The sequence below is a fragment of the Octopus bimaculoides genome, chromosome 2 (assembly GCF_046866305.1).
Source record: "Octopus bimaculoides isolate indiv1 chromosome 2, ASM4686630v1, whole genome shotgun sequence".
NCBI lineage: Eukaryota > Metazoa > Mollusca > Cephalopoda > Octopoda > Octopodidae > Octopus > Octopus bimaculoides.
The window spans coordinates 134,324,573-134,338,562 of record NC_142929.1 but is presented as its reverse complement, the minus strand read 5'-3'; the positions used below and the strand labels follow the sequence as shown (position 1 = coordinate 134,338,562).

General features: G+C 35.6%; 1 protein-coding gene across 5 annotated transcripts in view; it reads left to right on the top strand.

The window, feature by feature from the left end:
- LOC106883464 (cadherin-87A) overlaps window positions 1-13,990 on the top strand; it is a 227,101-nt gene that overhangs the window by 105,019 nt on the left and 108,092 nt on the right. For all 5 annotated transcript variants that reach the window (XM_089347729.1, XM_089347732.1, XM_089347728.1 and 2 more), the window contains 3 exons: window positions 6,524-6,645; window positions 9,581-9,769; window positions 12,359-12,523. In XM_089347729.1, coding sequence (XP_089203855.1) covers window positions 6,524-6,645; window positions 9,581-9,769; window positions 12,359-12,523 — 476 coding nt within the window. The remainder of the gene's footprint in view (window positions 1-6,523; window positions 6,646-9,580; window positions 9,770-12,358; window positions 12,524-13,990) is intronic.

Here is a 13,990-nt window from a genome sequence, read left to right as displayed (position 1 = left end):
GTTATACATAGAAATTCCTACCTACAGCTGTTTCCATACACAATTCTTGAATTTCAGAAATAAAATTCCATATATGAAACTAGTGAATTGTGTATATCCTTAAGGAGAATTTCTAAAGGAAATTTAACATGTAGGCTAACCTATGACAAACTCAGAAGTTTGTTTAAATACCAATACGTTTCAGTGATAAACTAATATACTTGGTTTTCTCTGACCTAGGATGCTTGCATCCCTTAAGGGACTTTAGTTCCTCAACTGATTATATATGTATATATATATATATATATATATATATATATATATATATATATATATATATATATATACATATATGTATATATACACATACACACATATTTTTCTGTTTTTTCATTCTGTCTCCATTTTTTTCCCACTCTCTATCCTTTCTGTCGAAGAGCATAGGTTCAAAACATCAAAGACTTTTACATTCTTCCTGAGCATCAAACTAATACACTTGCTTGTTGTTCCCTCACCTGTCTTCATCTTTTGTTTTCTGTAAATCTGAACTATATATATATGTACATATATATATATATATATATATATATATATATATATATATATATATATATTAGTAAAAATAGTAAGGGATTACTTTGGAGTAATCCTTATTTTTATATTCTCTCTCTCTCTCTCTCTCTCTCTCTCTCTCTCTCTCTCTCTCTATATATATATATATATATATATATATATATATATATATATATATATATATATATATATATATATATATATATATATATATATATATATATATATATATATATCAGGTCATTAAAAATGAAATGTCTGATTTTCTTATGCACCAAGTTTGACAGCCATTAACTTTAATGTTTTATCATGACAATCCTCTGTTTTACAACATTGGAGAATTTACATCATCGCTTTCCAAAATGTAATTCATGGTGTCTGATTATATTGTGAGTTTTCTCATGTAAATCAATTTTTGTGAACCCATGGATTGATAAAAAAATTCGTGTAGTTTATGAATATGAGTTCTGTCATGGAATCAATGCATCCCAGACAGCTTGAAACATCAATGAGGTGTTTGGTGAAGATGTAGCAAATGAGTGCACTGTACATTGATGGTTTGAGAAGTTCTGGTCTGATGACTTTACTCATGAAAGTCAGCCCCATGGTAGACCTGAAACCAAGGTGGATAATTATGAACTGGAAACTAGTGGCAGTGGCTACATCTCAAACTATTAGGTTGTCAAGGAAGTTATTGTGGAATTTTTAATTTTGGTTTTAAGTGATGTATTTCAAATTAATTTTTGTTAAATTACTTGGACTTTATATATCATTTTAAAGCCCGCCTTTCGCTCTATCTAATCATGGTACTCTTTTACTTTTTGAATAATTAGGCCATTTTTTCCAGAACATTTAAAACAACATGGACAAAATGCAAATTTGCGCAATTTTCTTATTCCAGTTCAAGCTAGGCCGAAAAGCTGCTAAAACAACTCACGATATCAACGATAGGTTTGGCCCAGGAACCACTAATAAACGTACAGCACAATGGTGGTTCAAGAAATTTCGTAGTGGTGACGAGAGTCTTGAAGATGATAAGCATAGTGGTCGACCATCGGATGTTGACAATGATTAACTAAGAGCCTTAGTGGAAGCCAATCCGTACACATCTGTTCGAGAGATTGCTTCTGAATTAGATGTAATGTATACGACAATTTCCAACCACTTGAAACAGATTGGAAAAAAGAAATAGTTGAGAAATGGATGCTGCAAGAATTGAACGACAACCAAAAAAAAAAAAAACGCCGTTTTGAAGTGTCATCTTCCCTTCTTTCATGCAACAAGAACGACCTGTTTCTTGACCAAATTGTGACTTGCAATGAAAAGTGGATTCTTTACGACAACCGGCAATGCTCAGCTCAGTGGTTGGACGCCGACGAAGCTCCACAGCACTTCCTGAAGCCAAAGTTGCACCAAAAGAAGGTTATGATGACTGTTTGGTGGTCTGCGACCGGTCTCATCCATCACAGCTTTTTGGATCCCGGCGAAAACATTACAACAGAGAAGTACTGTCAGCAAATGGATGAAATGCATAAGAAACTCCGACAACAACAGCTAGCATTGGTCAATAGAAAAAGACCAATTCTTCTCAATGACAATGCTCGGCCACACATCGCACAACTGATCCTGCAGAAGTTGAACGAATTGGACTACGAAACTCTGCCTCATCCGCCATACTCACCAGACCTCTCACCTACCGACTACCACTTTTTCAAGCATCTCAACAACTTCCTGTATGAGAAAGGCTTCATAAACCAAGACGATGCCAGACACGCCTTCAACGACTTCGTTGACACCAGAATGCAGGATTTTTATGCTACTGGCATAAATAAACTTGTTTCATGTTGGCAAAAGTGTGTTGATTCTGATGGTGTTTATTTCGATTAATAAAGTTTTGTTTGATCCGAGATATGTGCATCTGAATTTAAAGGTTAAAAACCACAAGAACTTTCTCGACGACCCAATACTTAGCAGCAAGGTTTGATATTTCAATTCCAACTGTATTGGACCATCTGGAACAAATTGGCAAGGTAAAGAAGCTGGACAAGTAGGTACCACATGAACTGAATGAGCATGAAATGACATGCTGTCTTGAAACTTGCTGTTCTTTGCTGTCACAGCATAAAAGTGAACCATTTTTGCATCGTATTGCTATGTGTGATGAAAAATGGATTCTTTTCAACAATAGCAAGCAATCTGCACAGTGGTTGGATAGAGACAAAGTGCCAAAACACAATCCGTAAAAGAATATTCATAAAAAAGCTAATGGTATCTGTTTGGTGGTCCAGCACTGGAGTCATTCACTACAGTTTCATGAGACCTGGTAAGTCAACTGCAGCAGTTGTATACATTTATCAAATGGATGAAATGACAGGTGAACTTGCAATTAAACAACTGAGATTGGTCAACTGAGACAGGTCAATTCTCTTACAAGACAATGCTCAACCATATACTGCACAAAGGACACTACTCAAGTTACAGGAAGTGAACTTGGAAGTACTCTGTCATCCACCATATTCACCAGACCTTGTACCAACTCATTATCCCGTTTTCCAGAGATTAAACAACTTTTTGCAAAGAAAAACCTTCAAAACTGAAGAAGATGCAAAAACAGCTTTTCATGATTTCGTCACCTCTTGCTCTCCAGAATTCTTTGCTGCCTGCATAAATAAGCTATCGATAAAATTACAAAATTGTGTTGATAATTTAGGTGCATACTTTGATTAACTGCATTGCTTTATACTGAGATAAAGTTAAATAAACTTTCAGTTCAAAATCAGACATTTCATTCTTAATGATCTGATATATATATATATATATATATATATATATATATATATATATATATATATATATATATATATATATATATCAGATGCTGATATCATGATATATCATCATCATATCATCGTTTAAGCATCCATTGTCCATGTTTACAAGTGTAAGATGGATTGACTGGAACTGATGAGCTGCACCAGGCTTCAGTCTGTTTTGGTTTGGTTTCTACAGCTGGATGCTCTTCCTAATAAAAAAAGTGTACTGGGTGCCTTTGATGTGTCACCAGCATGGGCGCCTTAGATATAAACTTATTATTAGTTGAAATATGCTTGGGGCATATTTAAACTCTTAAGAATGTCATTCATTGTTTTTTGCCATGGAGAAAATTTCTCACTGTCGACAAATGGGTGTAAATACACAAAATCAGCTGACAGCACCACCTAACCAGACTGTGCATGCATTTTTGGAATAGTTATTGCCTCTTCAGCTACAGAAGCCAGACAGGGTGCACTACAAGCTGACAGATTTTCTTATTTGGTGTATTTACACCGTTTGTCTACACTGAGAAATTTTCGCCATGACAAAGCAGTGAATTGCTTTCTTATGAGTTTAAATATGCCTCAAGCATATTTCAACTAATAATAAGTTTATATCTAAGGCAACCATGCTGGTGGCACATAAAAGGCACCCAGTACACTTTGACATTAGGAAGAGCATCCAGCTGTAGAAACCAAGCCAAAATAGACTGAAGCCTTGTGCAGCTCTTCAGCTTACCAGCTCCAGTCAAACCATCTTACATTTGTGAGCTTGGACAACAGATGCTTAAATGATTATGAAGATGATGTTGATGGTGGTGATGATGATGATGATGATGATGATGATGATATATCCTGTCATCAGCACTGCTCTGTACCTAAACAGAAAACATTTAACCTATACTGGCTCAATCTACATACCCGCTAAAAAAAAATACCACGAATAAGTGTAGTGCTCTGCTGTAAGGTATAAAATTGCTGTCAAATTAATAATTACTTTAAAGTGAAGTATATTTGCCACTTAAATGTGGCTGACCCCTAAGGGTGGATGTTACTGTTGCTTTTAGCCCCAGGAGAACATCTCTTCCAGCTGGCTATCGACACACATCTGTCTCCTGTCTATATTTGCCAAGGGAAGTTATCTTTCCTTGGCAAATATAGACAGGACACAGATGTGTGTCGATAGCCAGCTGGAGATGTTCTCCTGGGGCTAAAAGCAACAGGAACATCCACCCTTAGGGGTCAGCCACATTTAAGTGATAAATATACTTCACTTTATCGTGCAGTTACTGTTAATACCTCGTTCAGAGATTTAACATTAATAATTACTTTGTTAAGCTGTATATCAGTATTTCTACTTTTATGGCATGAGACATGATAAAAGCTTTCACACACTGATTCAGTTTAATTCATTTTGTTAATGGCATGTTTGAAGTGAGTCTTTTATAAAGTGAGTTAATGCCATTTATCCATTCCATTAAAAGTGATCAATCCATAATATACATCATAAACAACAATTTTAGGACACTATTACTTCCTTCATAATTACATTTTAAGAATTGTTTCTTTAAAAGAGAATTTAAGCATTTAGTGATTTGAACTTGTAGCGTCTTTGAATATGAATTTAAGTATAAACAACATTTATAAAATCATACGCTCATACATACATTCACATACACTAACATATTCTCTTATCCAGTTTTTAGCTTCAGTCATTAGACTTTGGCCATGCTAGGACGCCATATTGAAGAGTATGGTTGATTATATCCATCTCAGTACTTGCAGAATGATACTTACAAGGGGGTACCCAAAAGTAACCAGTAAGGTTCTCTGTGGGACAAGCTCCTTGTAGTTCAGGTTTCCACTGCTAGAAGCTGCTTGATATGACCCTCAGGTATCAATCTGCTAACTGGCAGCATCATTTCGATTTATACTGTCATGTGGTGCATTTTTGCTCCTCTCTATTTCATTGATTTTTGCGATAGCTGGAATGAAGGAACAGTGTACTTCCATGAAGTTCTGTTTTCTGCTGGAAAAAACAGTGATGAAAATAGTTATCATGCTTCAAACAGTTTACAAGGATGCTGCCATGAGCAAAACAAGTTTGCAAATTGTTTTCATGCTTTAGAAATGGTCACTTGTCACTTGAAGACCAACCTAGTCCAGGACAATCGTCAACTTCCCAAATGAATGAATATATCATGAAAATTTATGAACTGATTTTGGAGGACCGTCACCAAACCAATGGACAAACTTGTTGATATGATTGGTGTATCATCTTTGTCCTGGAGCTCCTACCAATGAATTTTGGGCAACAAATTGTGACTGAAAAGAGTTGCAGCAAAATTTGTGTCTCACTTGCTCACAAAAGTCACAAGTAATCACAACTGAATGCATGTCATGAACTGAAAGAAAAGTTGGAAGTTGACTGGGACCTTTTTTGAAAAATTATAACTGGTGATGAAAGCTGGTGCTATGGAATTTGCCTATGTGGAAGAGGTGAAGAAAAAACAATAGATGTGTTAAAAGGTATCACCTTGCAAGAGTTCCAGCACTGGTTCAAATAGTGAAAAATGTGCCTGGACCAATTCATTGCTTTAAATGGAGAATGCTTTGAAGGCGATAAAAGTGTAAACATGTAAAACTAAGTCAATAAAATTATATTGCAAAATTCTGGTTTCTTTTGGGTACCCATTCGTATGATTTAGTCACTTCATAGTTGGCTTTGTGAACTGGAGTTTTATCTTTGGTCAACTTGAATTTAATTTGTCACAATACCAGAAATAATATGAAAAGAAGTCACATGGGATAAATAGTTGCACTCCATCCCCGAATTTAGGCATATCTCTAATGAATGGCTAAGTGCATCTCTCTTGGTTATTGCATCACAAAATTATGGCTTGATCCAAACAAGCCACTGATTACACAAAGCAGCACTGTTACTACAAATGTTTGCAACATAATCCTGTCTTCATTAATTTTTTTGCCTTAACATTACTGCTAAACTTTGCATATGAGAAATATTAATAAGGACATGTTAAATTGAATGGGATATAGGTAATTTTTAACTGGATTCTGTCTGAAGCATTAATTAAAAAAAATTAAATAAAGAAAAAGAAAAGAAAACTCTTCTTTCAAACATTTGCTTTATTTTTCAGATTCTTGTTCAGCCTTCTCTATTTCCAATGACAGAGGTGAAGTTAGAATTAAATCTGATAATCTTGACCGAGAAGATTCTGTAATTAATAAACTGAGTGGTGTCTGTACTGTTGAAATAAAGGTATTTTCATTTATTTACCACTTGTTAATGTTTTTCACAGACAGAAATAATAAATTAACTTTTTGTTTGGTTTTAGCCACCCGGATATTAATATTGGTTTCGAATTTTGGCACAAGGCCAGCAATTTCAAGGGAGGGGCTAAGTTGATTTCATCATCCCCAGTGCTCAACAGGTACTTATTTTATCGACCCTGAAAGGATGAAAGACAAAATCAACTTTGGTGGAATTTGAACTCAGAATATAAAAACAGACGCATCTAGATATTAATATTACTGGACAATCAGACAATAGATAAAGAGAATCAGTTAAGCATTGGACAAGATGCTTTGCAGTATTTGGTTACAACTTTGCAGTTTCTGAGTTCAAATCCTGCCAGAGTCAACTACTTTGCATTTCATCCTTCTAGAGTTGAAAAAATAGGCACCAGTCAAGTACTGGGGTGAATTTAATGATCTATATCTTCTTCAAAAACTTATGACCATGTACCTATGTAAGAAATCAATGTAAACCAGCAAATACTTCTAAATATTTTTCACTTACCTTGATTGACAACTAGTTAGAATCAAATCTAATAAAATAAATGTTTCATTTACCATGTCCTATGAGTTTAAAATACTAATATCCATGTTTTACTATAGAGAAAACAAATTACATTTCTATCTACTTATTGTACCATACTGTTCTCGTTCAATTATTTATATTTTATGACTATCATTATCTAATAAATGGCAGTGTTGTAGTTAAGCTAAATAATCTCTATGTCATGTGTATGCTGTTTGTGTGAGAGTACTTCTCTTCAAATAGTGAATATTTGTTTATCATCATCATCATTAAAATCTGTTGTCCATGAAGGCATGGGTTGGATAGTTTGACCAGGACGAGTAAACAGAGGAGCTACACCAGATTCGAGGCTGATTTGGCATGGTTTTCTATGGCTGGATGCCCTTCCTAACGCCAACCACTCCGAGAGTGTAATGGGTACTTTTATGTGCCACCAGCATGGGTGCCACTTGCGTGACACCAGTATCTGCCATGACTAGAATTTCACTTGGCTTGATGAGTCTTCTTCTCATATTGCCAAAGTCTCGGTCATTTGTCATTGCCTCTGTGAGACCCAACACTCGAAAATGCTTTTTACATACTATTTACGTGACACCAGCATCAGCCATAACTATGATTTCACTTGGCTTGATGGGTCTTCTCAAGCATGGCATATTGCCAAAGGTCTTGGTCACTAGTCATTGCTTCTGTGAGGCCCAACATTCAAAGATCATGCTTCACCACCTCATCACATGTCTTCCTGGGACTACCTCTTCCAAAGTTTCCCTCCACAATTAGAGATCGGCACTTCTTTACACAGCTGTCTTTCTCCATACACATCACATGTCCATACCAGCTCAGTCTCTCTTGCATACCACATCTGATGCCTCTAATGCCCAGCTTTTCTCTCAAGATGCTTTCACTCTGTCATACATGCACACTGACACTGCACATCCAGTGAAGAATACTAGCTTCATTTCTTTCAAACCAATGCACATCCTCAGTGGCCACAGCCAATGTTTCACTGCCGTGTAGTATAGCTGTTCACACACAGGCATTATACAGTCTGCCTTTCACTCTGAGCGAGAGGCCCTTTTATTGCCAACAGAAGCAGAAGCTCTCTGAACTTTGCCCAGCCTATTCTTATTCTTGTATCCACACTCTTGGAGCATCCACCTCCACTACTGTCTTGGTCACCTAGATAACAGAAGCTATCAACTACCTCTAGCTTACCCCACTAGCATTTGATGGAATCTATTTTCTGTACATTTTTTAATGTTAATTGTACCTGTGCACCTTCTATGCACAAATATTATTTTCCCAGTTAACTCTCCTCTGATATTAGTGCACCTCTTGTTTCCATAGCTTACACTAGGTAAATCTTATGGAATTTCTATCTATACCTTTCTGACAGATCAAGATATGACATAGTATTTATTTTCAAATGAACTCTTTTGTCAAATAGGATCACACTTTCTCCCATTTTCATCTGTTTGAAGAACAATCTTGTAACTTATTAACTCTTTAGCTTTTTTTTTTTATCTTCCTGCAGAAAACTTTATATTTGTGCAATAACAAGTGAATAAAAGATAGGTAGGCAGCCAGTTTTAAATTTCTGTGTCATGGCTTGGAGTACTATGATGAACAAAAGTGGACTGAGAACTGAACCCTAATGGACTCCTACTTGTACACTACATTCATCACTGAATACAGTGATGAATGTAGGCTGACTCCCACCCTACCTAAACATCTGTACATGGCATGTACAGCTCTTACAAGCCACTCATCTAACTTCCTTAGGGACTACCAGATAACAGAGTGAGGGAATCTGTCAAAAACTTTCTCCAGGTTGATAAAAACCAAGTACAATAGTTTACATTTGGCTAGATACTTCTCTTGCAGCTGTCTCACTAGGAAGATGGTATCTGTGTTACTCTTCTCGGGCACAAGACCATATTGCATCTCATCTATTCTTACTCTATTCCTAATCAATTGAGCCATAACCCTCTCTAACTTTCATGAGCTAGGCCAATAATTTGATATCTCTGTAGTTGTTTCTATTTAAGGCATCTCCTTTACCCTTGTAGCAGCTAACTATAGTACTACTATCCCAATCATTGGGGATAACTTAATGGTCTCACTTTTGGAATGCTTCCACTGGTGGTTTTGATTTGAGCAAAAAGATATCTAAATTCAAAGGGGCATATCATACAATGTAAAAATAGATAAAAAAAAGAAAAGAAAAGCAAAAAGCCTGTAGAATTCATTATGAAACTATTTATAAAATAAGTTATTTGCATGAAATTTTTATTCAGTCTCAGGTTTAAAATTGTTGACCAATATTTTCATTGAAATAAAGTAATTCATTATAGTGCTTTTCTCTTGTATTTTATAGGCTTATGAAATAGAAAATAACCAAATAGGTGACAGTGTCATGAAAAACATCACAATATTTATAGAAGATGAGAATGACAATGATCCCTTGTTCAATAACAATTCTTTCACTGCAAAGGTCAATGAAAATACTACAAAGGATAATCCAGTAACAATAAATGAGATAATAACTGTAAAAGACAAGGATACGGTAATGAATTTTTGCCTTTCTCACATATTTTATTATTCTTCTTCCTATCATATCTTTTGTATTTTAATTTATGAATATTTTAGTGCTTTAATCTCTCATTTTTTAAAATGACGTTTTGCTGTTTAAATAGAAAAGTAAATTTTCTTTTCTTATTGTTTGGTAGCCCTCTTAGATCAGAAAATTGAGCAGTTGATGAATGTTACATTCCTGATATAGACAATAATTAAGTCTGAATTAGAATTGTATAGTACACTGTTGAGTTGCAGTTTGTTGCACAAGTACAACATAGTAGAAGAGACTTGTATTTATTTTGTTATCCATTTTGCTACAGTAAAATTGAAGGGTCTATTAGCAGCTGAAGTGGAAACAAAAATAGGGGGACTATTCACAACAATCTAAATTAGTTAGAATATACTAAAGTTTGCTAGCAATCCAGGGCTTTTTTTGAGATATGCTGTTGAGATGAATCTTATGGAAGAAAGAAAGTTTCTCCCTGAGGTCGTCTCTAGAAAGAAGGGCTATAAACTATAAGTAATATTTCTTAAGGGACTAAGGCAGCAAGCTGACAGAATCATTAGCATGCCAGGCAAAATGCTTGGTGACATTTCATCCATCTTCATGTTCTGAGTTCAAATTCTGCCGAGGTCAACTTTGCTTTTCATCCATTTTTTGTAGGTGGTGGTGGGGGCAATAAAATAAGTACCAGTTGGACACTGGGGTTGATGTAACTGACTTAACTCTTCCCTAAAAATTGTTGGCCTTGTGCCAAAATTTGAAACCAATATTTCTTGAGGAACTGGAACAGAGACAGAGAGAAGAAATGGTAGCAGTAAGAAATAGAGAAACACTATAATGGGTTTCACTGAGTTTTAGCATTTCTGGCGAATTTAGAAGGGTAGAATGGGTTACAATAGATTTACTTTATTTAACCCATAAACTGCGATAGGCCACCTCAGTGGCCAACGCGACAGTGCGACAGGCCACATTCGTGGCCATGGAAGTAGGGCATGTTCTGACCTAATTTTGATGACGTATAATGTATGCACACGATACCCTTTCACCCCAGAAACAGTGTAGCTAATCACAGAAGGTGTTAAGAAACACTGAGAATTTTTTTTCAAGTGATAGATCGATGTTGATCTTTACCCAAAATAGGCTCAGCAGTTTGTGTTACATACAGCAAAATCTCAGCAGTTTATGGGTTAAAAGAGAACACATAAAGTACTAACTGCTAGTATTACAAAAATAACTCACGATTCGAACAATTAATTATAGACATAATTGATAAGGAGTTGGTTTATCGAAGAGGTATATATAATATAATTTGATAAAAAAAAAAAATTGGGGTCTGCCATGATTTGCTAGGGATAAAAACTAATTCTGTGAGTAGTTACAAAACAAAAGAAAAATTATTCTCTCTCCTTTTGATTTATAGTCATTGTTTGGACATAGCAGAGAACACTTAACTATAAAGACCAGGTTGTAACTATTGTTCTGATTGGTTAGTTTTTAGGCACAAAGATGTCCCCTAAACAATTGCACCAAATTACATAGTCAACTAATCAGATACCCTAAAATGGATCATGTGTTCTCTTGGTGAAAAAACTTTCACCTCTTTTCTGGAGCCTTCCAGTTTCTTTAAATATAGCAGTTTTACTAAGCTGAGGAGTCTAGCTTGCATTTGTCTCACAAGGCTATTACTCGCTTATTTGTGGTCATTCACCACAGACTTCCACTGCTCCCACTCTTATCACATCCAACACTGACACCATCAACTTCCTAAAACATCCTGGCACAATGAACTCACTAAGTGAATATGACTTTAGTGTTCCCTCAGAAATCTTTGTTAACTTACATGGCATGAATGTCATTCTGGCGGAGGTAAAATATATGTGCACCACCCATTTTTGGCATAACAAAAACCCTAACTTTTTTTTTTATTATTTCAGAGAAACGAATTATACAGGGGAAATGACTGTTTAATTTTCTGTCATTGAATAAGAAAGACATTCATTATTACGCACAAGATATAAGGCTGGCAGAACAGTTAGCATGCTGGGTGAAATGCTTAGCAGTGTTTCGTCTTCTGCTATGTTTTGAGTTCAAATGCTGCCAAGGTTGACTTTGCCTTTCATCCTTTTGGGGCTGATAAATTAAGTAACAGTCAAGTACTGGGGTTGATGTGATTGATTGTCCCCCCTCTCCACAAAAATCTAGGCCTTGGGCTTATAGTAGAAAAGGTTATTACTCACAAGATAATTTCAAAGTCTCATTCATCTATAAATTTTAACAAAGATAAAAATTTCCTGAGAAAATAGCTTTTATATTATATTGTTTAAGAATTAATTTTAGGTTAAGAATCTAGAAATTATAATCTTATTTACAAATTTGTCCAAGAATTTATATATATTCTTTCTACTCATTCTACTAACATAATGAAGTACCTCTGCTGCTGATGCAAAAAAGAAAAAGATAAATAAAATCATTAGTCCTTGCAATATGTTGTGATTACATTTGAATATTTCTTCTTATTAATATATCAATAATACATACTTATTCAAGAGAGTGACATGCCTTTGTTTGTTTTAGGTGAAGTACAGTAAATTCAATCTTAGCTTGAACACTTTGGATGGCAAACCATTCACTGCTCTTAAAGTTATTCCAAAAGAATCAGTAACAGAAACAAATGTAGCTCTGAGTGTTAACAATCCTGATGAACTTGATTATGAAAAGCAAAAACAAATAACATTTAAGGTAGGTTTGTTTTTGAGTTTAATTTGAATGACTGTAACTTGATATAAGTCATCATCATCATCATCGTTTAACGTCCGCTTTCCATGCTAGCATGGGTTGGACGATTTGACTGAGGACTGGTGAAACCAGATGGCTACACCAGGCTCCAGTCTGATTTGGCAGAGTTTCTACAGCTGGATGCCCTTCCTAACGCCAACCACTCTGAGAGTGTAGTGGGTGCTTTTACGTGCCACTGGCACGAAGACCAGTCAGGTGGTACTGGCAACGGCCACGCTCAAAATGGTGTATTTTACGTGCCACCTGCACGGGAGCCAGTCCAGCGGCACTGGCACGATCTCGCTCGAATGTCTTTACATGTGCCACGGGCACAAGTGCCAGGAAGGCGACGCTGGGCACAGGTGCCATCACGATTTCACTATGGAATGAAATTTAGTGTTGTATAAATAAACTTCAAATCTGTTGCTATCTCTTTCATATTTTATACATTATCCTTTAACATAGCTTACTGTCATTTAAAAATATGGTAAATAAGTTTTCCAATTTTAACATATAAAGTGCAGTGCAGTGAGATAAAATTTGAGACTACATGGTTATGGTGTTTGGTTTGTTACCACATGGTCTCAAGTTCTATCTCTGTCTGAAATCTTTGGCAACTTTTCTACTTGAAGTCTTGAGCTTACTGACCAATGATTGGTAATTAAAATTGGAGTACTGTATGTGTGTGTGTGCATGTGTGTGTGTGTGTGTGTGTGTGTGTGTGTGTGTGTGTGTGTGTGTGTGTGTGTGTGTGTGTGTGTGTGTAGTCAACAGATGAGATCTAGAGATTCTCTGTGGAGAAGACACTTAGTAGTGCTCAAATCTTTCAAACTTGGACTCCAATGTCATTACAGGGGATTGATTTCGTGGGATAAGGAATGGCTATAAAAGGGATTGAGTTGTGCTAATATGCAGGCAATTATGAGGATTAACAAATTAAATACATTAAATATAACAGTTTGGGTATGAAATATAAGACATGTATATATGTATACATGCAAAATGACTGAAAACAAAGGGTGGAGACTTTCAGACATTTAACATTTGTGTATAAATATAGAGATATTTATATTAATACAGAGTACAAACAACAGAAAAATTTAAAGGAGAGGAAGTAAGGTATTATGAGTCCAACAACTGTTTCTGGGGGCTCAGAGATCCTCTAGAAACAGCTGTTGGACTTACAACACTTTACTTTCCCCCCTATTATTTAACACTCCACATAACCCCACCAAACCTTTTTCTTCCTCCTTGTAATACTGCTGACTCTCCACATTTAATCATTCCACCTTTGAACTTCTCTGCACTGTGATCTGAAATGTAAGATATTTTCTACCCTGATAATGAAGGCACGGTTTATCCAATGTTCATTGCTTTCATTATGGCTTGCATATTGTGACAAATTACATCTACCAACATTATGATGGATCT